Source organism: Aspergillus nomiae (genome assembly GCF_001204775.2).
Source record: "Aspergillus nomiae NRRL 13137 chromosome Unknown contig00040, whole genome shotgun sequence".
In the NCBI taxonomy this organism is placed as follows: domain Eukaryota; kingdom Fungi; phylum Ascomycota; class Eurotiomycetes; order Eurotiales; family Aspergillaceae; genus Aspergillus; species Aspergillus nomiae.
In genome coordinates, this window is record NW_015378095.1 from 70,201 (window position 1) to 94,534 (window position 24,334).

The 24,334-nt window shown below is 48.3% G+C and overlaps 10 protein-coding genes across 10 annotated transcripts; 6 read left to right on the top strand and 4 right to left on the bottom strand.

Annotated features, from left to right (window-relative positions):
* Positions 1-142: 142 nt before the first annotated feature.
* ANOM_002423 (uncharacterized protein) lies at positions 143-2,640 on the bottom strand (the record flags this gene model as incomplete). Its single annotated transcript, XM_015547680.1, has 4 exons — positions 143-633; positions 733-1,570; positions 1,724-2,091; positions 2,451-2,640. 4 exons carry the CDS (start codon positions 2,638-2,640, stop codon positions 143-145), a joined length of 1,887 nt encoding a protein of 628 aa, XP_015409922.1.
* Positions 2,641-3,549: 909 nt separating this feature from the next.
* Positions 3,550-4,572, bottom strand: ANOM_002424 (SIR2 family histone deacetylase; the record flags this gene model as incomplete). The annotated part of the gene is made up of 1 exon (XM_015547681.1): positions 3,550-4,572. The coding sequence occupies one exon, from the start codon at positions 4,570-4,572 to the stop codon at positions 3,550-3,552; it is 1,023 nt and encodes a 340-aa protein (XP_015409921.1).
* A 726-nt stretch (positions 4,573-5,298) lies between these two features.
* On the top strand, positions 5,299-6,393 carry ANOM_002425 (uncharacterized protein; the record flags this gene model as incomplete). The annotated part of the gene is made up of 5 exons (XM_015547682.1): positions 5,299-5,383; positions 5,456-5,548; positions 5,616-5,921; positions 5,977-6,193; positions 6,267-6,393. The coding sequence occupies 5 exons, from the start codon at positions 5,299-5,301 to the stop codon at positions 6,391-6,393; spliced, it is 828 nt and encodes a 275-aa protein (XP_015409920.1).
* A 1,289-nt stretch (positions 6,394-7,682) lies between these two features.
* Positions 7,683-9,695, top strand: ANOM_002426 (glycoside hydrolase family 18 protein; the record flags this gene model as incomplete). The annotated part of the gene is made up of 8 exons (XM_015547683.1): positions 7,683-7,782; positions 7,858-7,870; positions 7,929-8,043; positions 8,098-8,383; positions 8,446-8,550; positions 8,606-8,731; positions 8,780-9,065; positions 9,122-9,695. The coding sequence occupies 8 exons, from the start codon at positions 7,683-7,685 to the stop codon at positions 9,693-9,695; spliced, it is 1,605 nt and encodes a 534-aa protein (XP_015409942.1).
* Positions 9,696-10,111: 416 nt separating this feature from the next.
* Positions 10,112-11,266, bottom strand: ANOM_002427 (oxidase ustYa family protein; the record flags this gene model as incomplete). The annotated part of the gene is made up of 5 exons (XM_015547684.1): positions 10,112-10,424; positions 10,483-10,582; positions 10,649-10,779; positions 10,832-10,963; positions 11,044-11,266. 5 exons carry the CDS (start codon positions 11,264-11,266, stop codon positions 10,183-10,185), a joined length of 828 nt encoding a protein of 275 aa, XP_015409919.1. The 3' UTR covers positions 10,112-10,182.
* Positions 11,267-12,203: 937 nt separating this feature from the next.
* On the top strand, positions 12,204-12,818 carry ANOM_002428 (uncharacterized protein; the record flags this gene model as incomplete). The annotated part of the gene is made up of 1 exon (XM_015547685.1): positions 12,204-12,818. One exon carries the CDS (start codon positions 12,204-12,206, stop codon positions 12,816-12,818), a length of 615 nt encoding a protein of 204 aa, XP_015409925.1.
* A 757-nt stretch (positions 12,819-13,575) lies between these two features.
* ANOM_002429 (MFS transporter) lies at positions 13,576-15,438 on the top strand (the record flags this gene model as incomplete). Its single annotated transcript, XM_015547686.1, has 8 exons — positions 13,576-13,619; positions 13,671-13,809; positions 13,866-14,026; positions 14,081-14,203; positions 14,251-14,607; positions 14,667-14,720; positions 14,774-15,139; positions 15,194-15,438. The coding sequence occupies exons 1-8, from the start codon at positions 13,607-13,609 to the stop codon at positions 15,436-15,438; spliced, it is 1,458 nt and encodes a 485-aa protein (XP_015409924.1). The 5' UTR covers positions 13,576-13,606.
* Positions 15,439-18,962: 3,524 nt separating this feature from the next.
* Positions 18,963-21,273, top strand: ANOM_002430 (alkaline phosphatase D family protein; the record flags this gene model as incomplete). The annotated part of the gene is made up of 9 exons (XM_015547687.1): positions 18,963-19,415; positions 19,467-19,850; positions 19,899-19,968; positions 20,016-20,157; positions 20,211-20,323; positions 20,367-20,572; positions 20,620-20,715; positions 20,762-21,002; positions 21,053-21,273. 9 exons carry the CDS (start codon positions 18,963-18,965, stop codon positions 21,271-21,273), a joined length of 1,926 nt encoding a protein of 641 aa, XP_015409951.1.
* Positions 21,274-22,201: 928 nt separating this feature from the next.
* Positions 22,202-22,468, top strand: ANOM_002431 (uncharacterized protein; the record flags this gene model as incomplete). Its single annotated transcript, XM_015547688.1, has 1 exon — positions 22,202-22,468. One exon carries the CDS (start codon positions 22,202-22,204, stop codon positions 22,466-22,468), a length of 267 nt encoding a protein of 88 aa, XP_015409952.1.
* Positions 22,469-22,914: 446 nt separating this feature from the next.
* ANOM_002432 (putative esterase) lies at positions 22,915-24,200 on the bottom strand (the record flags this gene model as incomplete). The annotated part of the gene is made up of 5 exons (XM_015547689.1): positions 22,915-23,089; positions 23,114-23,349; positions 23,401-23,592; positions 23,650-23,870; positions 23,936-24,200. The coding sequence occupies 4 exons, from the start codon at positions 24,198-24,200 to the stop codon at positions 23,164-23,166; spliced, it is 864 nt and encodes a 287-aa protein (XP_015409953.1). The 3' UTR covers positions 22,915-23,089; positions 23,114-23,163.
* Between the last annotated feature and the right edge of the window lie 134 nt (positions 24,201-24,334).

Sequence of the window (24,334 nt, forward strand, 5' to 3'; positions counted from 1 at the left end):
TCTGCGGGCGGCCAAGACTATGTACATACCTTACACATCCAAGAACTAAGTGCATTCGTGAAAGCAAGGAGTTACTCTCTGAAATTACTTCCACCGTCGAGCCCTGATATCCAATCCAACCCGGCATCGACTTGATCAGCAGTCATGCCTGAATAAATCGGATTGGGAACCACCCCTGGACCAACATATGAGAACAAAGATCATCAAACGAAACCGGCACAGTATATTGACCTGCGCCTGTAGTTCCCGGTCCAAACTCGTCCAAGCCGGCCGGAATGTCTTGCCAGCTCCCATCATCTCTTTCAACACCGTCATCACACTTGCGATGAACAGTCACGATACCAAAATACGGCACAGCGATTTGTCGACTGGTCCCCTTTGCTAAGGATTGACAACTGGTTACTAGCTCTTCTAAGGCTGCATGGCATTGACCGCTCAGCGAGCTTGGTTGGTCTTCGGAGCAATCCTTGAGAGCAGAGCGCGTCCGGCTGATGAGAGACTGATCATACCATTTGGAGTCCAGTTTCGACGTTGTCCCCCACGAGGTGTCTCTTCCGAGTAGATGAAGGAAGACAATGACCGCAGCGGTAAGTGCTGAAAAGCCGGAGAGCTTTACGCTGTTGTCGATGCGCGCTATCGTAGGGTTACTCTCATACAGGCATAAGTAAGCGTCCAGCAGCGACCGTGCACTTTTCACACATGAAGCTCAGCCATATGCTTGCCCACTTATACCCGAAGACTGCAAGAAGAATGGTAAGTATAGGTGTGCCTTGAGCTGATGAATGTTGGCCAGCCGATACAGCCGTGCATGCTTCTCAGAAATATCTTCGCAAAGAGAGATCTGCTCCATGTCTAGGTATCCTGCCGGGAGTTGCGAGGTAACCTCGTCGATCTGCTCATCGGTTCGAATGACTGCCGAAAGTGTTGGCTCTTTGTTTATTTGCAAGCAATCAATAACCCGTCCAGTCAACACAGACAGATGTCGTGCATGGAACTTAATCGGCGTGCTCTCTTCCAAGGTAGGGATGTATAGGTCGCAGAGGTTCTTTGGAACTGAGTGTGGAAGTCCAATCATCAGGCTCACCCACCGATCTGCACTAAACAGCTGCCAGAAAAGTGAATCTAAGAGTTCCGAATTCCTATGCGTCTGGTGAATACCGGCAAGTTGGGACAGGGTGTTGGCTCTACGGTACGCGATCCACGCTCGCCGAGGCTGCAGTGAACTCATATAGCATAGTCCCAATGCCATTAAGCATTGGAGACCGTATCTGCCACCAGCAAGATCATCATCATGTAAAATCAGCTGTTCCACCGGACAGAGGTACTTCCCAAAGTCACCGGTGCTAAATGCAAAACATAGAAGCAATATTGCCAGGAGGCAAGGATGCCCAGTACGAAACGCCCGCATTGCGAAGCTCTGTAGGTCAGAATCGCTTTCTTCGCCCCCAGCCCAATGCAAAGGATTCACGCCATGTTTGTCACCAATGACTTCGAGTGCGAAAGATCTCGACCATCTCTGACTCGGATGGCAACGCCAGACAAAGTCGGTATAGAACATCAGCACGTTCTTCTATATGCTTTGTGGAGTTATGGTGAGCGCTGTCTTTCCGTTGTGGAATTGTTAAATTCGACAAAGCCTCTATGTTGGGACGAGGTTGACCAATCTGCACATCATGAGAAGAATGATACAATACTAGACCTTCTATAGGGGGCAATTTCCTACCAGCTCATGATTCAATAATTTCATGATTGGCGCACAGCCACTTTGCACAGTATCTGAGTTGGCAGTCGCGCTGTTGGCAGCCGCACCCATTGCATGTTGTGGGTCACCCTTCAGAAATATCCTGACTATTTCTTTCAGTTGCGCAAGTGCTTCAAGAACATGAAATGGCGCATCCGACTGGACGTTTGGTAAATTCCTTACAGTCATTGGGTCGCCTCGTGGGATCCCCAAAGAGGTTTGATTCGAGTCATGACTATGCTCGGACTCATCCGAGCCCTGTGGGACACATATTGTTCGTCGTCTTACACAGTGGACGCACCCTTCGGAGTTACCTGGCGTGAAGATACAGCGGACCTTCCGTCGCCGGCCTGGGCCCATGTCAGTCCAGATGCAATTACTTGAAATGACTCGGTATTGTCAGAGGTCCACATACAGGAAACGCAACTATGCGTCCCCTTCCTCATTCGCTTGGCTGCAGGCATGGGTTTAGCCTAGCCTAATCCCTTTTTGTTAGGTTCGGACGAGGCTAAAGGGATCGGATCATGCGGGAAGGCGAGGGAATATCTTGAAGAATGTGGAACCATTGTATGCGATTCTCATTCGCTCTTTATCAGTTTCGTCCGAGGTAGAACTTGTTTACTAAGCAGATTCGTCCTGATTCGGATGAATACGAGATATAATCCTAAAAGAATGGAGGTTTGATAGGGGAAATAAAACGAAATAATACGTCCATCTGTGTCGCGAGAATCCACATCAATATCCTCCTGCGTTAAGAGCAGTTGCATCACCTCATAATGGCCCTCGTCTGCGGCATGCGATAAGGGTGTTCTGCCTTCAAAATCTGCCCGATCCGTAGCCAAGCTGGAGTGCTTGATAAGAAGTTTGACGGTGTCTGTAAGCCCCTGTTGAGAAGCCATAGCTAGGATGCTAAGTCGTGCGGATCTAAAAGCTCTACTATGAGTTTGAGCACTTCCGGCGGAAGAGTGGGCATACTTTGGAATCGTCAAGAGGCAATTTACATGCTACGGACGCAGAGACTTGTTCGGGATACTATCATACCCAACTCCGACGAAGCTGAAGGAACATGCCATGTATGATCCTTCCCCAGCGGCATTGGGGACCTTGAATTTCGCTGCCAGCAATCTGAGAAAGACTCTAAAGGCTATATCGTGGCTGAAGCATGACGATAATAAACCAGGCACCAACGCAGGCCCTGTACCTAATGATCAAAAAGGTTAAAGACAGATTTACACGTAAAATAAAGAGGAAGACAGGGAGAACTTCTTTCGTAGTACCCTTAATCATTAGCTACTCAGTGATCTATAACCACTATTTCCCCTCTCACGAGGAGAGGGAAAACATATCATTCAGCGCATTCACTAACAGTAACCAAATCCATAGAGCTAGATAGTGTCGGTCCATGGTGAATTCCAGACTGCGATATATATTTTAAGAAGAAACTCCAATGGACTGATGCTAAAATAGTTTAAGATGACTAAATAGATAATTGTTGCACTAAAGCTCAGTATTCCAGCCATGGGTGTTGGTGATAGCCAAAGGTGGGCTACAGATTTTGGCTAGGTGTACTGATTTATACAATTCATGGCAACTCATAATCGTATATGATCTACGTATCACTCTTCGTTGGTTGGTCATTTTTTTTTTTCACTTGGCTTGCCCTGTATCCTTTTTCTTCTCGAAAAGAAAGCTTTCACCGTGTCCTACGTCCTTCCTATTTTGTTCTTCTCAATGTCCAACAAGCGTCATGACCAACACAATGCAGCAATAGCCGATCCAGAACGCCGAATATAACTAACATACAGAGGTCAGATGATAGAAGACCCAGGAAGGAGATTCGCAAACTTTTCCTCCAGGTGCTTCTCTAGCATTCTCTTATGTCCATCCGAGATCTTCCCTGCGGCCTTCATTCTTTCCGCCAACTCTTCAATGCACTCATCCAAAGTCTTCACATTGTCAGTATTCACTTCTGCCTGTTTACCAGCGACGGCATGTGTCCAAAGGCTTTCCAGCTCTTCTCTCCATCCCAGCGAATCAGCTAGCCGCCGTACACCATCATCACACGACCCAAGGATGCACACGTCCGATTGTCGAGTACCGAAATCCCCGACCTGCGTCATATTTACGAGCAGCCTGGGCGTCCCCTCTTTCACCAGACGTGGCAGTCTTGAACATGGCGCCACTTTGAGACTTGTCCCCATAACAAGCATCAATTCTGCGTCAGATACCCTCTTCTCTTCGACTTCGAAGGCGGCAGGAAGAGGCTCCCCAAAGAAAACCACATCAGGTTTGACCGCGCCGCCACAGTCCGGGACTTGGCAGTACGGCACCTGACCTGTTTCAATTGCCTCAGCCATAAGCCCATCCGGGTATGGCGTTTTGCATTTATGGCATCGCTGGCTTTTCCAGTTTCCATGACAGGAAAGCACTTTCTCTGCGGGGACACCGGCATCTATCTCGAGACCATCGATATTCTGCGTGAATACGAAATCAAGAAGGTTCTTCTTTGCCAGCAAAGCCAGAAACGCATGAGAAACCGTTGGTTTGAGGTTCTTGGGATTGCGGGCTCTGGCTAGCGCGTAGAATGGCTCTGGCGTGTGTCGGAAATAGTTGATATGGAAGATAGCCTCTGGGTAGGGAAGCTTTAATGGCGCCAGTTTATCATAGAGGCCTGTTCCTGGTGATCTAAAATCGGGCACACCAGCTGCTGTAGAGATACCTGCCCCCGCCAGAACGATGATGCGGGCTATCTTCTCACTTCTGATGAGATTTGCAATGTTATCCAGGGCATATTGTTGGCTTGTGGGCGGTTGATTTGAATGGTCTGCCATGATTGCTGTTTGGTCTTGTGGCTATCCTGAGAGTCTGGAGCTGCAAAGTTAAGGAAGGTTCAGAATGAGTTCCAACTATGTAGCTATATTTATTGCAGAAGACCCTTCCTTAGCCATTAGGCCTAGCTTGATTGGTGCCGCGTGGCAGAGAATCTAAGGCTATGTTTCCATCAACTGTGTAAAACCCCGCTTGAGAGGCTGTGCCTGCAGCCAAGCTGTGAGGCTGGACTGAGCCACATGCTTGAAGTTTGCCAATAGACCTAGCCCTGCTCCTATGTCACTTTTTAGTGAGGTAACGTATGATGAAAACCTCACAAGTCATGCCGTCAGCATTATGTAGAAGGAATTTATTGCTACAAACCCGAGTATGGGAAGAGGGTCACTGCAGTGTAATGAATTCTCACAGCGAATAAAGCAACACCATAGCTGACCGTACAATGACAACATGGCACCCCTTTGTATGTGAATGAAAATACACATGTATGGGCCAGTCATAGACGTGATGTGAATGAAGCAGGTCACCCGATCCGGCTTTCGCGGTGCTCTTATTGTTGAATGTAGTGGAGCAATTGAAAGCGTTTGGTAGATTCACTTGTTCCATAGCGTCTTGCTCAGGTATATAACAAGACAATGGCTAGTAGTTCGATTGAAATATCTCATCTCTGTTAGATTGACTGCCTTTTGGCCCATAGAGTGTCTTCCGATAAGAAACAGGTCAAGTCCATCATGACGCCCTACATGATATTTCTCTTGTTTATCTGCAATCTGGTTGCTTCGATCATCTCTAACCCTACTGCTCCAGATAATGATGGTAAGCAGCTATTCAGCTTTCTTCCCACAATTCGAAGTTTTGCATGACTGAACACCCTTATCACCGATACAGCTTCCTCCGTTAGCCAACCCTACCGAGGCGTTGACAACCAAGACCTTTGTGAGCCGATGCCACAGTTGTTGACAGGCGACACCCGTGAAGACGGTGAGTAAATATCCAAGCAAATGCTGCAGATAAAACACATCAAGGACTGAACATAATATCCGAACAGATCAACGTAGATGTTTCGGCGACGGGGACTGCCCTATCAACTTTCACTGCCACTTGGGATACTGCCTTAGAAGCCCGCGCGATAGTTTGAAAAGAGTTGTCCGTGACGATCTTCAAGGAAAGTACTGCGTTGTATTCCTGACCCGGGAGATGTGGAAAGAGAAATTAACATCATTACCTGCACTGCAGTGGGCAAGTGTAGCACCAGTGTCGACTGTCCTCCAGGATACTACTGCTGGCGTGGAGGCTGCGTTCAAATCCCACGTCCTGCTTCGGAGCCACTTCTCCGTGAAGACAGCGATCGTCAGTATTGCCCCATATCTGGTTACCCAGAGGAGTAAATATTAATGGCCTCTAAATAGAAGATTCGCCCCCTGCAGATGCGCAGCGATGTAAGCATGTGACCGATTGCCCAGTTGGCAAATGGTGCATGGACGGATTCTGCTGGCCATTTGATCAATCGACAAAGCTAGCAGCCCGTGACGCAGACATTGGAGAAGCCTCAGATGATATGAAGACTCAGCAGAGATGCCATATCCATGTGCAATGCGGGCCTGGTAGGCTCTGCATCAATGGCTGGTGCCAATATGTGACTAATACGATCTCTCTGGATACCACAGAAAGCGTTGGAGTAGAGAAACGCGACATGCAGGGACCTCGCAAATGCACGAGTGACCGAGACTGTTACCCTCGAGCGGTCTGTGTGGACGGCAGATGCAACCATTCCCACAGAGGCGAAGACTCGTAATTTTGAACCTTCTGAGAGGAAGACACCTTGAGCTAGTATTCTATATCTACTAATTGGCAATGGAGGCCTGGTGGATACGTTGCCTTCAATTATTTTGTTCCTAGGCTACTACTTGAGTAGCAGCTGCTAGAGAGACTTACATACATGACATCAGATAAGTAGAAGAGAAAACCATGTCCACCATTTTAAACCAGTAGCTTCTCTTCAATACGAGTTGGTGTATTATTTGTAACGCAGGCCTAGCGAACAGCCTGAAGGTCCTGATATGCCCCACTATCTCAATTACACTGACTCAATACGCCCTTGAGGTGACACTGCATTGCCCGTCCCGCTCCTCTGTATTGCTTTCGCCAGTCGTTGCGCCGTAGCCTCTACTGCCACAGATATTAAAGTTAAGTAGAAGGCAGAGACTTGCCAAAAGGCACTACCAATCAGTGGATAGAATTTGAAAATAGAAATACTAAGACAAGATGTTCAATCCACAGTAGGTCCATTGTACTGGTCCCGTATGCAGAATAGTAATGGTCAACCAGTACATTAGACCCGAACATAGGTTTGAGTTCTACCGAGAACCCATAGGTTTAAGTATTACGCAACGGGTGGCTAAGAGTAATGGTGTTCTGGTCTATGGGGGATACGATTCATCAATTCAGTACCTATACTCAGTTTTACAAGAAACAACTTAAAAGTTTCCCATGATAGGCGAGGCATTGCTCTGCTCAGCTTCACGCTTTAATAGAACGTCAAAGGGAAAATTGACAAGATCTTTTCGAAGGTCTAACCCATTTTAAGACTGGAAAGCCGAATTGGACACCAGGTAGCCTCAAATTTGGGCTCTGCTCCACTAGGGTAAACGGGGGCCCATCCAATGCTCCTTGTTCAGGACGAGCGCCCGAGCAGCCACCCCAACTTAGTTCTAATGAAGTGGGTATTCATTAGAAATATTAACGTAATACCTGTAGCAGTAGACATATAGCTCATGGGCCTTATAGGCCTTTACTACTACTAGTAAGGACCGGTCATACAACCTCGCAGGATGACTAAGCTCGGTTATCCCCTGCTTTATATAGGAAATCCCACAGACTGATTTAGGGGCAGAGAACCAGGACGTTACATGCAAAGGTATGCATATAGAATGCTAAAATTAGACTGGAGTGATGGAGGACCCTTAAGCATACACATAACTCAAATACTAGCCTTAATAAAACGTTCACCCGTCCCCTAAAAGTGGAGGGTAGATTTAAAGCAAACCATAAGTGTTGCTACTCTCTCAACCCTTTCTCGACTTTCAACAGATTCGCCAAATCCTAGTCTGTCATGATGGCCTTCCACGGCCCTACATGGCATCCTCTGACTCTGCTGCTCGCATCTCTCGTTGTGCAGGTATTTTCCCTCTCTATTTCTGAAACACCGTGCGACAGTAAGTAGCCACTTCCACCTCTGCTTTATATTTACTGGAATTATTAACAATTATGTGGCGAGGATTCCACACCAGACTGTGAACCACGGTATGCCATCGGTTCCAGTGACACAAATTTGATTGGGCACTCACCGCAAACATTATAGAACATGTTCAGGGGCTTCCAGCAAGCAACGTTATATTGGATACTACGAGTCATGGCATCGTCCTCGTGGGCCCGGTATACATGAGCGATCGGAGATCAATGTGGAGCCCTGGACTGTGGGTTTAGAACACTCCCTTCCACTTGTCTAGAACCAAGCTAATATTCTAAAGCATCTCTACATGCCTTTCAATCCTTTTGGCCCCGGTTATTCTTTTGTTGCCCCCTATGACACCTGGTTTCGTAAATCCTGGAAAGACTTTACTGATCTGAAGATCAAAAGGCCGTCCCTCAAGACATACTTATCCGTATATCATTATTTGAACGAAGAAAATCAATGGCCCAACATAACTCGCTCTTTTGAGAATCGGAAGTTTTTCATTGACCAGTTCGTGAAACACATGGAAACGTACGGATTCGACGGTCTTAATCTTGACTTGTCGACTATATATATACCAGGTATTTCATGAGAAAGTGATATTTATGTACCGTGGCCTTCCTACTGATTGCTCCTGGGATAGATTATTCGCCTGATGAGGCCAAGAACTTCGTCACCTTGCTGAAGGAGCTTCGCGAGTCATTTGGTGATAAGTATGATCTATCAGCTGCCGTCGAGGCCACAGAATGTAATTTTATCCGTGAGACATATTTGATAATGGGACGATCTAATCCATAAAATAGGCGGTCTCAAGGGTCACGACCTCTCTGGAATGGCTGAACATCTTGACCATCTCACTTTCTTTTCATTCTCTCGCACCAAATGCGCGAGACGACAGCCACCAAAAACGGAAATGGATAGTGCATCTGGTGTGTTGTGGCTTTCTAGCTTTCTTTCCAAATGCTAAACTTGACTAGGTATCGAACTTAGCCTCAGACTCTTACGGCAAGCGAATATCGAGCCGAATAAACTTTCCATGGCATTGGATTTGACTGCTGATACAGACAAATTTGAAGATCCAAAGTGCAATACTGCAGGATGCCCTTCAGTACCAAATCCTTTCGTTAATACTCCGGGTTTCACTTCATATGAAATTGAACGTCTCATTGAACGCGAGTCACCAGAAATACACTATAATGAGTCCAGTGCTTATAGTTGGTTTATCTACCATGAGAAGGACCACGACTTCGATGAGGATCGATTGTATGTACCAATCCCCGTCAAAGTTTTCAGTGATGAAGCATACTGATATAAAGTAGGGTCAGATTCAAGAATGCCGAAGCGTTGAAGAAAAGGGCCGATCTTGCCAACAAACATTGTCTCGGCGGCCTTTTCGCCTCGTCCACAAGCAACGGTGGACCGGCGTCTCTGGCAAACCCTAATGATTTAGATCCGTCTGATACGAGCATGCGAGGCGCGCGTCTGGTCATTCCAAGCTGCATTACAATGGCGACGCCCTTCACTATGAGCACACAGAGCGCCAATATGAGTACTGAAACAAGTCACAGCGACGCTGACACTAATGACAATACCAAGGGCTTATCCTGCCATCCTGCGATTGGTAGTGTCCACGTTCCAATTGCTCAGCTGGATTGTGATTCTAACAGTACTTCACCTGCTTCTCACAACTCTGATGCACCAGTTAATGCCGAAGAGGGTGCCACTAGCTCTTCCCTCGCTGCTCCCCACGAAACTGGCACCCCCGACGAACACAATGCAACGGGTCCTAAGCCCATTCCTACTGTTGCCCACCGAATTGGTACTCCGATTAATAGCACAGAGAAGGCTGACGATGAGAGTACCACTCCTGATGAGCCCACAGCTGCTCCCTGAAATCCCACTGGCATATGATATCTCTATCTTGGGACCCCACTTTGACTCATCATTGGGGCGTAACGGCGGACGCAACTCTTGTGGATAGGTTCAAGGTTGAGTGGCCAAGTTATCATAAAGTGGCTGTGTCTTATCTTCAAGTGAGAACATCGTACCCTTCCGGGTGTGAGAAAATGGGCCCACGCTCAGTGTTGGTGGTTATTTGGTAAATTTCTATGTTTGTATAACCATTGAGTTGTTGACTTTTTGCCAATATAATACAACATTTTTTGTGTATTCTTTTACATACGTCAATGCATAAAGAGCATGAATCAATCCTGTTATCTTATTCGACAAATTGCCATTGTTCAAGCCGCCAAAATATATGATTTTTCACAGGAGCCGCACTTGTTAACACGATTTCAGAGGCTATCCCATTGGCGTCAGTCCATAACTTTCATTAGGGCATATAAACAACTATATGTACATCGTCACTAATACAACGCTATCATGGGATCTCATTATACACTCTATCCTCAATCTTTGGCGGTTGCAGAAAGTCCTGAGGCACAGTTTCAGGAAGCTGATTGCGTTCTGCCCATTGCCGAATAGCTTCAAAGTTCCGGCATTTATGCTGCGTATTGAAATCAACGAATGGCTCGGGGTTCTCTGGGTGGACCCAAACTTGGCCAAGGACGCCGATGTCAACGGTGCACATGAGCTGCTGTCGTATAATGTCCAGGCAATGGGCTGCGTTCATGATTAGCATACGAAGAGCGATCATATAGCGCAAACGATCAATACGTACACACGTGGCGTCGGACAATATAATCTTCGTTCACGAAGGCACCCTGGCCCTGCTCATGATAGTAGTCATAGTTGTAGTAAAGGGACTGTCTGAGGAGGTTCTATTGGTTTGTTAACACGGTCGCCTTAGTTATAAACGGTGTCAATCGGGGATAAGATAAACATACCAGACAGTGCAGATGATGCAACCCCTCAATGTTTGCAGGATACCCTCCACCATACTTTTCACTGATCTTCACTTGATCAGAAGCAAGTCCCGACTTTTGAGCCTCTTCTGCAGGGACTCTAAGACTTCTGTCTGCACGGCTGTTAGCTGGATTTCATGCTGCATAAAGCGGCTGTGAACATACAGTTGACACCAAGAGCTTCCCATGCAGCATCTACTTCAGGGCTTGCTTCTTGCCGGTATATGTTTTCTTTCAAGAACGAGCCATTGAACTGTTCTTGGTGGTATTCGATCCCGACTTCTGGGATTACGGGGGCTATACTTGTATTAGATATACATCTTTATCTTCTCTCCTCTCATGTACTTTTTTCTTCCGGACTGGGGCTAAGAACTTACAGTATTGCGTGAGTTGCCGAGTGCAGACCTTATCCAGATTATGCTCCTGACGTCCCAGAACAACGCCTACTAAGCAGGAGAATACGGCGACTGCGACCAAAAGAAACCATTTTGCACATTTCTTGAATAGACTCTCATTTTGCTTCTGCTCATGAGGCCAAGTGGCCTCCTCATCGGAGAGAAGCTTCTCGTCCACGTCAGGATCTGATACTGAATGGCGCATTCTGCCCTAAGTGTCGTGAGGAACAAATTATTCAATCGCAAGAGAAAGGAACACGACGAAGAAACAAGGGCGATATAAAGTCGGTGTACACAGTGTGGCAGGAAATTTCGAATCCGATGTTTAATTATGGCGTCCACGGTGGCCAACTCATATACGGCGCCCCACAGGAAATGGATGGCACGTTACGGAAATCGACAAGTCATTATGCAACCGAGTACAATAAAAATAGGATGTGAGACAAGGCCCGCCATTTCCAAGAAGATCCCCGAGGCAACCACTGTGTGCTGTAAGACAACAGCCCGCCTAACTGCATGTATGTCTCAGTGGTTCATCTAGCCTGCAGATGACGATTAGAGCCGATCAAATACGAGTGGCTCTTGGCCTGCGGAGAAGCTTGGGGACCCATCCACTCCACAGTCGAGACTGCGGTCCATGAGACAATGATGTAAGGCGTATCGTCTCCTAAATTAGTTCTCTACTGCGAATTTACTCCTCTTCCCATCAAGCTGCTGCCCGGTTGGGTCTTTTTACCGGCATATCCGGTCCTTTTGTGGCGACTACCCCTCGACTGCAGGGCACTTCCTGGCCTGGGGCTTGGAAAAGGTGGGATTTTTTGCGGGTCAAGGTAGCACTGCATTGTTTAGCCACAATGTATCATCCGGAACAGTTGTTATTGGTACGAAGAACGGGTTGAGTAGCTCGTGTCCATGGTGGTTCATCCGACTCAAGAGACATGCCCAATGGCAATGCCGGGACAATTTACGAGATGGAGTAACCGATATGAGTCTATATTTATAGAAGTATCTCGGTGATAGCTTCTACGAGTCTCGGAGATCCTATATAAATATTTCCTTCTTTCCTCGATGATCAGCATCCATTCAGCAAGCCTCTGAACCGGAAATCCTCTTCTACAATCAAAGTTCAATACTCTTCCAAGATGCACTTTACAAGCAAGTCCCTTCTGCTCGCCCTGGGCACTCAGATCTTGGCTGTGAACGCCGCTCCAGTCTCGAGTGCCTCTTCTTCCGAGGTCAGTCAGCCAACGCCTCCCGCCGGGGTTGCTCAGTATGGCAACTATGGAGACTATGGCAAGTACGGCAACTACGCTTCCTACGGCTCCTACAAGAGAGATGACGTCCCCGAGGGTGAGGGTGACGATGCTGAGCCTTCCAGCACGACTTCGGCCACTGAAACCCCTACCCCTACTCCTATCAACTATGGCAACTACGGCAACTACGGCCAGTATGGCTCCTATGGAGCGTACAAGTTCGAGAAGAGAGATGACAGCAGCTCCACGTCTACCTCTTCTACTACTGAGACGCCCACTGAGACGCCCATCAGCTACGGCAACTATGGCGACTACGGGAACTACGGTGGCTACGGCTCTTACGGCTCGTACAAGAGGGACGAGGTCCCCGAAGCTGACGAGAGCAAGACCACTACCGCATCTTCGACCCCTACCGCTACGCCTGTGGACTATGGCAGCTACGGTAACTACGGCCAGTATGGCTCCTACGGAAGCTACTCAGAAGCTGCTGTCGCTCAAGAATAAGCTGCGAGTGACGGTTGTGACCATGTAACACGGTCGCACTTGATGTGTAACGAGGCAACTGCCGCTATGAATGAAATTTACCGAATAATGAGGACTTCCGGCCCATGGACGTCAAGGCTGTCAGCATGAACTGAAAACGTGAGACTGCAAGGGGGAAGTGCCAGCAAGGGATGTGTGACCGTTGTTTGTGCCAGCAGCAAGGATGGCCGTGGTAGATGGTGGATTGGATGGCAATAGTTCACGTGGACGGATAATGCTTATTGAACATTCTTATCATTGATCATATGTCGTGACTAGTTAATTTAAATAGCATAAATATGTTGTGATCCATGTGTGTGCCTGCAGTATAGTGTTTTGATGTATCGGAAAAGTTCACTTGGCGATGCTTAGCCGCACTAGCGAGGCGAAACACTGAGAACTTTTCCCTCGAATTTCTGACAATCTTCCTTTCACAAAGCGAGATTGGACAATGTGCATGCCTGGATTACAGGATTACCCCGGGATCGGCAGATTTGGCGATAGTCGTGGTCGATACTTACCCCATGAGTCATGGATCTGCATCGATCCAGCTGGCGGCCGACTCCGGCGTCCACTTAAGCCCGATTATCAGGCCTCTCTGCAAAGCGTATTTGTTAAGCTGATTGCTCCTCGGGCCGATTTAAACTACAATGGGATTTAAAAATCTGACAAGTCCCCCTGTCCCTACTCGTTCTCTGAAAAAAAAACAAAAAAGCAGCGTTCTCCCTGACTCTTGCTCCTGACTCCTCGGAGCAGCCCATTCCAGCACCATGGGTTTCTTAGGTCCGTGTTGTACGCATTCGCGACTGTACGCAAGTTGCTAATATGCCGCAGAGCCAGAGAAGAGCGCCGATGGCGAACTGTCACCAGAGGCTCCTCGCTCCCCGATTAACGAGCGCAAGCTGATGGCGAAAATCGACTGGCACGTCGTACCGTGCTTGTGTCTCATGTATTTGCTCGCATTCTTAGACCGGTCAGTTGGAATGCGACTCCTAATTATACGCCGATACTAACCGAATGCGCCGACAGAGTGAACATCAGTAACGCGGCGATTCTGGGTTTACAGGAAGACCTGAACATCGAGACGGGCACGAAATACAACACCGCGTTGACGATCTTCTTTGTTCCTTACATTATTTTCGAGATCCCGTCCAACATTCTAATGAAGAAGCTGAAGCCTCATCTTTGGTGTACGATTTCCGTTAAACCTCCATGAATCGAACGAATGTTGACGGTCGCTACAGTGTCATTATGTATGTTTGGCTTCGGATTGGTCATGATCTGCCAGGGTCTGGTGTCGAACTGGGGAGGACTGATGACTACTCGCTGGTTCTTGGGCATGTTTGAGACCGGCTTGTTTCCTGGCTGTATGTTCGACTCACCCGGTTCATACGGCGGCGAGCTAACCGCGCAGGTTTCTATCTAATGGGCATGTGGTACAAGCGCAGCGAAGCCCAAAAGCGCTTCAGTTTCTTTTTCAGCTCCACCACCCTCGCCGGTGCCTTTGGTGGTCTCCTGGCCAGCGGTCTCGGCAAAATGGAAGGTCTGCGCGGCTATCGAGGCTGGCGCTGGGTGTTCATTATCGAAGGTGTTCTGACCTGCGTGGTGGCCATCATCTGCTACTTCCTGGTTACGGATTTCCCAGAAGACGCCAAGTGGCTCACTGAAGAAGAGCGCGAGTTTGTTCGCGAAAAGCTTGCTGCCGACACGGGCAAGGCTGCCCCAGATGCTCATTTAAGCTTGCGCGATGTGCTGGGTGTTTTCAAGGACTGTGAGTACTTTTCACAAATCGTCCGACTTCAGCTCCGTCGCTAACTGTCGCCTCTGCAGACAAAATCTTCATCGGTGGATGGATGTACTTCGGCCAGGTTGTCACGGCCTACGGTATGCGCTGGCATTTTTTTCTTCATGTATTCGTTCTCTCACTGACCTCTCAGGCTACGCGTACTTTGCGCCGACGATCATCAAGACCTACGGATACGGACCCATCAAGACGCAGCTTTATTCCATCCCTCCCTGGGCGGCGGCATTCGGCTTCTCCATGGTTGTCGCATTCCTTTCGGACAGGTTTCGCCATCGGTTCGCCTTCGCGTTCATCCCGATGCTGATCGCGATGGCTGGGTACGGAATCCTGCTCAATATCCACGGCGAGGCGCAACGGCACGTGCAGTACGGAGCCCTATTCCTCGTCACCATGGGTTGCTACAGCGCAATGCCAGTCCTGGTGTGTTGGTTTTCCATGAATTTAGGAGGCCATCGGCGACGGAGTGTGGGAACGGCTTGGCAGATCGGCTTCGGTAACAGTAAGTCTGTGCATTTCTCCTATCAATAACCAAGATAACTAACCACGACTTCAGTCGGAGGAATCATTTCGACGTACTCGTTCTTGCAGAAGGACGCACCGCTCTACCGCAACGGATACATCATCAGCTTGTCCTTCCTGTGTTTCTCGGCGGCCATGGCCGTCGTGTACTTCGTCGCGCTCTGGTTCGATAACCGGAAACGCGACCGGGCGATGGCGAACGGCGCCGTCGATAGCGCCGCAGAGGAGCAAGAGGAGCAAGAGGGTGACATGGCGCTGACTTATCGCTACAACTATTAATCAATTAGAAATTAATTACATGTGAATTGCCTCGAAATCTGCGCTTCTTGACGCGATCGACCCCGATACCGGACGGGAGGTAGCATCCGGAGAAATTAGAGCAACAATAGTCTAAGCTATATGTGGATCCTGACCTTGGGGTAGCAACCGAATAATGGGGCGGCCTTTCCCGACTCCTCATCTTTGCCAATGAGAGACATTTAGTGGATCTCGTAGCCCCCATATCTGGATCTCAATCCTCGGTTCCTCAGGGTCAGTTGGTCTGATCGCTAGGCTTTCGGCATTGGCAGCGACTCGGCGCTTCCGGATCACTTGGAGCTGTGCTTTCATAATTCTGGGAATTTATGCGGAGTATTCCGTGCTTAACCGTCTAAAGAGGGCTATCAATTACCTTGAAGAGTCATCGCTGGCCCCCTATCTCACTCTAATAATTCCTTTTCTCCAATGCCCAACCTGGAAAGGATGTACGGGCCCCCACCGACCCACTGTATAATGTTTATGGCCCTCCGCTGAGTCCTCTCAAGAAATGCGTCTTTTTAACCTAGCCACTGCGAGGTATAGCATTTAACTAGATGAGGGACCTGTTGATATCTCAACCAAATGGGCGGATAATTGCTCGCTGCTGGTTGAAAATAGAACTCTGGCCGGCTGTTTAAAAAAAGAAGACTGGGCAAGTCAAAATTGGATTCTCCTGGTTTTCAAACTACTGTGGCTTTAATGCATAATTTGTATGGTTTCGTGATACACCTGATTCCAATAGGATCAAATCGAGAGTAGTATTTTAAATAGAGTAGGGCTCCTTGGCGATAATTAGATTTTCTCTGGTTTTAATGCTACTGGAGTATCACTCCTGTAGTTGAAAAACCACTCTAGTTTTCGAACGCAAATTTAAAGTGCAGTTCCATCCAGTGTTCGAAACAGATACAGGATAGATTAGTTGTATCATCAAGTTATCCATAGTTATTGTTATGGACGTTTGACTTATTAACAGAAAAGAGGCAGAGATATTAAAGAAACCGAAAAGGAATCCACAGGTGCAAAGAAGCTAACACATCGTAAGGATCTTTTGTTTCTTGACAGAAGCAGGACAGTTGTTCCAAAGCTGCCTTGAGGCCTGTGTTGACTGCTTCAGGTTAGGAGAAGACCGAAGTATCACATTTGCCATTGCTCTTGACGGCCAATTCCTTGGTAGGATATACAAATACACTCCCCAAATATGAGCCCCCGTCTGCGCCTTTCTGCTCAGCGCATACCTTCTCGTAGCGACCCGTGATATCCTCCTCCTTTGATGCTATAGTTGTCAGAAAGCAATAAGAACCGCAAAATTTTCCTTTCATGCTGTCGCAAACAGTTTTTCCCTTTTTCAAGGCCACGTCTTCTTCTTTTTCAACGCCCAAGCACGAGGCTCGAACATAACGAGTCGAATCAATAGTGCCGGGATCGCAAACCATCCTCACATCGCCTGCCTCCATCACGACGCTCCATTTCCCTCCCAAACAATTCTGATCACATCCTTTGTTGGTGCGGCAGTCTTGACCAGGAGCGTATTTCGCAGCAGCCGACACAGCAATGAGTGTGGTAACGGCGAGAAGCAGCTTCATGATGGCTTTTTTGGTTATACGAAGGCAAGATCTGTGATTTGGTTCAGTTAGTGAAATGGATAGACCTAGTACAGGAGGCTCCAGAAGCTTACTAGGGGTCAGAAGGTGGATTAATATCAATGATGTAAGTCGGGGACCTGGATAGAGGATTCTGTGTGTTGGAAGAAAAAGGCTATCAGACAAGGGAGCGAGACCGTATTTATAATGAGAAAAAGCGCGCAAGAATGTTGAAAATACACCGGTTGCTTTTTCCGAGTGCTGTTTTCTTGAATACCTCACATCGTTCATCAAGCTGTAATGTAGGACTCATTTTAGTAGCTGAATACTACCTATGTTACATGTCGGAGTTACATGTAGTAGTTGTCGATCTTGATTCGGAGCCGGTGGGCCCTATAGCATCGAATCAAGAGGGTCATCAGCCCAAGGTGGATCAGGCTTTTCACTATGAAGATGCAAGAAGTCGCACTTGCAGGAATGAAGCATGAAAAAGAAACGTGACCTTTGTTCAATCAAGGGCTATAAGCCCACTCCGAAAGTGCCGGATCAATGGTCGATCTTTCCTTCCCAAAATGCAAGGGGTCTATTCACTGTGCAAAGATCTCAGCTACACCATATTTTAAGTGGGACCATGAGAGGAGCAATGTATCAGAATTGGTCGAGATATGCACAGTACTGAAGTGGCTCCATAGTGATTGAGATCTCATAGCAAGGATCTCGGGGGACTTCGGGGCGGGGCTAGCAGGTTCCTGGTCATCTCCTCTCCACTGGATATTGGAATTTGGAATTTGGATCGCATACCATATGATATATCTGGAAATTGAGGATAATGAATATGATGATTTCCATGCCATATTCTCAATAAGGATAGAAGAATGTTTTGGGAATATCTGCACAAGTATAACTCTTAATTCCCTGTCTTCATCACTATAGACAGTTAATACTTAGTTATATAATTTAGTTAATAGTTAATCATACCACTTCTTGATATCATTCAATGAAGATTTATATCCAAAAATTGTATAAATAATATATAAGCTATGACATTTGGTATATTAGTGTCTCTTTTATCCACTGGATATCTGAGGATATCCAGAGAATATTGAGTAGAATGCTGTATCCACCAGTTTCAGAATTGAGGACAATAGAGAACATACTATATCCGCAGTTTGCGGAGAGCATATGTAGATATGATATATCCATGGATGTTGAGGATGTTGCCGCAGTCGAAAGTATTTGCTTCCACGTGCTACCAATATATTTACTTCTCCGAGCCAGCCACAGCCCGCTGCCAAAATAACGATATACATCCCACTAGGAACCCAGCCAATAACCCCATCGCCAAAACCAATCTCCCAAACCCACCGCGAATTGAAGTGGGAAGCAAGCGGAATGCCAATGCTTGGCAGTCGCGCTGCTACAAAGATCAAGCTCCAGCGCCATTCTTGGCCTTCCAATGGGACCAGATGTCCATTGCACGCGGTTCTACTACGGACACAGGTGTCAGTCTGTCTCGACTATCAACCGGTATTAGTATGAGGGATGGTGGTTTCAGACCATACAGAATCCCCGATGTCCATATAGCCGAGTCTTGGCTTCCTGTACACTTGTGATGAGCTCTCGCGAACTTGCTATGTTCTTCTTTGTCACTTTTATTTCAATTCTGTCCAATTGCTGACTCGGTGCACTGCACGCGATGATAAACGTCCACTGGCTGGGAGGCATGTGTACGATGTGTTTATTTCCATTGGTTTTCGGGCTGTGCCAGAGGTCCGGGCATAGAGGGCAGGTATTGAGAAGTCGCGCCTTCCTCCAGGCGAAGATGGCTACAGCAGTATGGAAATTTATTAGTTTATCGGGTTATAAATAGGCAGGCTATTGCGGCGTCAATAGAGCATAGGAATTACCTCAATATCATCACACAGTATGGTGTATACATCTACCCTCCTCTCCTTGCTTGCCTTGTCCACAGGGACGTGGGCGAGCTACAATGCGAACTTGAACTATCGCAGCCCTTCGACCCGCCACACGGGCATGGGGATCAACATCGACTCCGTCCACCGTCGTAGTCTCGCAAAACGTGATGAAGCCCCCTTCCACCCCTCGCAATTGAACTTCACCCATGGTGTAGCATCAGGTGACCCCTACGCGGACAGTGTGATCCTCTGGACTCGTGTTGCTCCATCCCTGGAGGCCGACAGAAGCAATGTGACTGTGTCGGGGACCGTGGGGTTGTACAACCATGATACGGAACCGTATATCAAGGCCTCGGCGCATCCTATCTGTGTCGATTATCAGGTGTATGAGGATAAAGAGGGCCAAAGGGTGGTTGATAAAGGAAGGGCTTATACTACCAGTGATATCGACTATACTCTCAAGGTATGGCGACGGATGCCCTGTTTCTCCTAAATCGTATTGACTATTCGACAGGTAGAAGCCAGCGGACTCAAGCCGTTCACGACATACTGGTACCAATTCCAGATTTGTAACTCGAATGTCACCAGTCCGCTTGGAAGGACCAAGACCGCCCCGGGCGCGATGATGCTACTGAGGAAATTAATCTGGCTGTGTATTCTTGCAGCAATTACCGTATGTGCGCACTTCTCTCTGGTGTTGTCGGAGCTAACCAAACTAGCGAGTGGGTATTTCAACGCATACGGAAATGCCGTCCGCAAGGACAGCGTCGACTATGTGCTTCATCTCGGAGATTATATTTATGAATATGAGAAGGGCGTAGTCGGACAGGACGAGCGAGCTGCCCGTCCGCAGGCAGATATCTTCTCTCTCTATGATTATCGGACTCGACTTGGACAAGTATGATCTCCCCCACTATCCGTTATGATTCCTACTAAATATTCGTAGTATCGCACCGATCTTGACCTTGCCGCATCCCATCAGAACTTTGCCTGGATTCCTATCTGGGATGACCACGGTATGACCATGCATTCAGCCCGTTAACACCACTCGCTGATGATGTAGAAATTGCCGACAACGGCTACAGAGATGGCTTCAGCCGTCTTAACAATACCGAAGAGTCGTTCCGCAATGACAGCCCTCAAATCAGCGTCGACCAGCGCAAGATGAACGCCGTCCGGGCGTACTTCGAGTGGATGCCTCTTCGGTTTGTGTCCCTGATGGCTCAGCCCTGTGACAATCATCCTAATATTGCTCTAGTCAGGTCGACATGGATGACGGCCTCCGCATTTGGCGCTCCTTCAAGATGGGAAACCTCTTTGATTTGATCATGTTGGATACACGCAATTACGATCGCAGCATTACTGACCTTTGTATGTATATCCCTCCTGGCGAAGACACAAGCTAACGTGTCAGACTGGAATACGGACTATATCGAAGAGATCCACAACGACGCCGGCCGGACCTTGATGGGAGGTCGTCAGGAGTCGTGGTTCGAGAAGCAGCTGACAGCGTCTAATCAGCGCGGAGCGAAGTGGCGTATTATCGGGAGTCAGCTCCGGTTTGCTCGTCTGGGACGGGAGACTAACGGCGAGGTCACTTATAACTTGGATTCCTGGGAGGTGAGTGTCCCATGTCTCCGCAGATGGTCACATTGCTCACGGAGTAGGGTTACCGCGCGAACCAAAACCGGACCCTGAAGCACCTGTACGATAACAACATCGGCAACAACATTATGATCGCGGGTGATACGCATGTCAACTGGGTGAGTCTTTTCGACCACGGTATATGTGCAGTTCTGACTGGAGCAGGTGAGCGACATTGCCTGGATCGGCGAGAAGCCGTATGACGGCAGCACCGGTGCCGGTGCCATCGGAGTCGAATTTGCTGGCACAGCGGTGAGCAGCTCTGGGTTCGGGGGTACTATCAACAGCGCCGAGCAGACTGCTGCTTCCTACGCGCGCAACGAGGATCTGCAGTGGAATGAAGGCTACTACCGCGGGTACTTTGAGCTGCGGATGAGACCGAGCGAGGTGGAGGCCAAATACTTTGGTATGCTGGATGATACCGGTTGTGGTTATACATACTAACTAACGGTATAGGTTGTCCTACTGTGGCTACCCGGAATAGCTGGGAAATTCCCCTGGCCAACTTCACGGTCAAGCATGACGATAACCATCTGGCTCGGCCGATTGCTGGTGGACAGGTGGAAGCGGGTTTTGTCCATCAGGGCGAGGTGAAGCACAGCAATCTTACCCTTAACACTGAGACGGGCGAGTGGCAGGTCATTGGGTTTGACCAGATGTTTATCAAGTATCAGTAGTTGGTTGTATGTATAAACTGTAGACTGTCTGGGGATAGGCAAGTTCAAGCGACCTTCCTGGAAAATGTATATACTACTCATGCATTGATCAGCTTGTTTAAAATCCTTACTCTGGCATAATGGACGTTGGTATTGAGTCCAGTGATGCTGGCACGTGGAAAAACCACGAGATGTGCCTCAACCCTAAAGGCCCTGATCAGTTGGACATAATCATAAAAGAACCTCTGTCATCGCATCCTCAGTCAGAACAGGACAAGCACGGACCTAAACACTATATAAAGGCGTGAGCAATGATACCCTAACACGAACACCAACCTCAAACCCAGCTGCCATAAGCAACAACACCGCAACATCTACATCACAGTAGACATACATACCAACTCTCTGATACCCACAAAAAGAAAGAGAATACCCACCCAATTCACATGGCAAACTGCCAGACACACCGTCCCCACATTTCATCCTTAGCGCTCCCAGCGTCCAAACCAATGTCGCCATTTGCCCCGTTTCGCAACTGCCCAGAAGAGTCCCATTGGGCATAGATTGACAGCACAAGACCCACTGGGTTATCAATCAGCGCTTTGGTTTGCTTTTAGGCTGCTTTTCCATTCTACTCTTGCCTCTGAATTTAAGTCGCAAAGCGGATTTCTCTTCATTCGGGTCTTTCTCTTGCATTTGTTTTCTTGACTTTCACTCGACTCTCCACTCTACGGTTATTCATTCATTTTCCTTCCCTGTCGACACGTACTATAACCACATCGCTCATTCTTTTTTTCCTTCCTTCTATAGTATAATAATATCCTCGGATTAGAAGAGAAGGAGGAGAACTTAAGGTCCGCTACATCCCCATTCCCATCCGCATCCCGACTCACCTAATTAGCCACAACCCCCAGCCAAACCGAAACAACCTACATATAGACGAACGAAAATGGTCCTCATCACGCGCAGCATCTCTCTCACCAACTTCCTCGTCGCATCCTCCGCTCTCGCCTTCCAGGTCTTCGTCCTCTATCCCTGGCACAAGCAGCTCGACGAGAGCTTCGAGGATCTGAAGAAGGAGCATCTACGGGTCCTGCAGGTTTTGGATCGGGTCGAGCATGGCAAGGCTGGCAGTAGCAGTGGCAGTGGCAGTGGGAGTGTCACTGGGGGTAGTAGTATTCGGGAGCAGATTGAGATGAAGAGACAGGGTCTTTGAGAACTTTGGTCTGGGGAGGCGTCATTGGGAGTAGAGCTTGGTTTCTTGGGTAGAGGAGAGTTGTTGCATGCTGGGGTATAGCCTGTATAGTCTCAGACTCTTATAGAGGATAGATTCATGAATGTCATTTTCTTTTTTTTCTTTTCATTTTGCTCGGAGTGTATTCAGCTTTTGGTGTGGTTTATCCTCGGTGCATGGTATTCATGGTATTCATGGATTGTCAAGGAAATCTGCGTAAGACGTTTGTTCCTTGCCGGGGACTCCCCCATACTTGTTTGATGTTGACGGTTTTTCGGCTCCGACTGCGCCGAGTCGGGTCCGACTCTGTGCCGAGTTATCTCCTTTCTTGGTTTTATCTACTGTGGATTGTCTGGATGTCATGCTTGGACACGATCTGGGGAACGTTTAGATACGAGAAATAACATTTGTGGAGTACTCCGAGTCTAATTGTTTAACCGGGTATGTACATACATCCTTCTAATCTATCTACGCGAATGGGATCAGGTCATCTGAGCAGTCGTAATTCATTTTATCTAGATCATGGATTTCGCCGGACGATCGCTGCCAACATCAGAAGACGCTCCATCCAGTCATCGCGGTCATTCATTATAGGCACATTCAATTCACAGATACAAAGAAACGCATCCAATCACGATCCATGCAACAACAGGGATTGGAAAAGGGAAATCAACCCACTATGCAAACAAGTACTTGGCCGCGTGCTCGACGTGGTCGTCCGCGAACGTCGCCATCGTGTAGTAGCTGTGGTCATAGTCCGGCTGGTAGCGGACCTTGAGGCCCTCGACGCCGGCCTCCTTGGCCGCCTTCTCGAAGTTCTCGGGCAGAAGCTGGCCCTGCTTGTAGAAGTTGTCGCCGGTACCCTGTTTCAGTCAGCACAAGTTACACCAACACAGCAGAGAAACAAGACATACCACGTCAATGAGCACATCCAACGGCCCCTTCCACTTCTTCACGAGCTCTGTCGCGTCGTGCTCCTTCCACTTCTCCTGCTGGTCCTCGCCGAAGTAGCCACCGAAGGCCTTCTGGCCCCATGGGCAGTTGATGGGGTTGGAGATGGGTGCAAAGGCGGAGACGGACTTGTACTTGCCCGGGTTGCGGAGGAACTATCCGTTATCAATATCTATGCATAGCCGGGATATTCGCGAGAGAAAGGAACATACCAGGGTCAGAGCACCATGGCCACCCATACTGTGACCGGTGATACTGACACGGCTCTCATCCAGCTGAGGGAACGCGGCAAAGACGGTCTTGGGCAGCTCCTCCGTCACGTAGGTGTACATGTTGTAGCCACCCTGGTAGGGCGCCTTGGTGGCATCCACGTAGAATCCGGCACCGGTGCCGAAGTCCCAGGAGTCGTCCTCGCCCTGAATGTTCAATCCTCCTACATCCTTGTTAGCCGCTGTCCCCTCTCTCGTCGACATGGCTCAATGGTTTATGGCAACCTACGCGGGCTGGTGTCCGGGTAAAGCACAGCGATACCCTTCTTGCTGGCGCCGTGCTGGAAGAAGCCCTTCTCGGAGCAATTGTTGGCCGTGCAGGTCAGACCGGACAGGTAGATGAGGACGGGGACTTTCTGCGAGGGGTTCTGGAAGGCCTGGGGCGGCAGGTAGAGGTTGAAGGACATTTCGCAACGGGTGGAGGTGGCGGCATGGCTGAGCTTGAGCAGCTTTCCGCCGAAGGAGGCGATGGTTGCTTGCGTTGTGACGGACATGATGTGGTCTTTTTGGTAGAGAATGATATTGAGGATGCGGAACTGGTGAAGACGTAAAAAAGAGAAGGGAAAAAAAAGAAAAGAACCGGACTCTATGGGGCTGAGAGGGAGTTAAATTGACGTGTGGATCAATG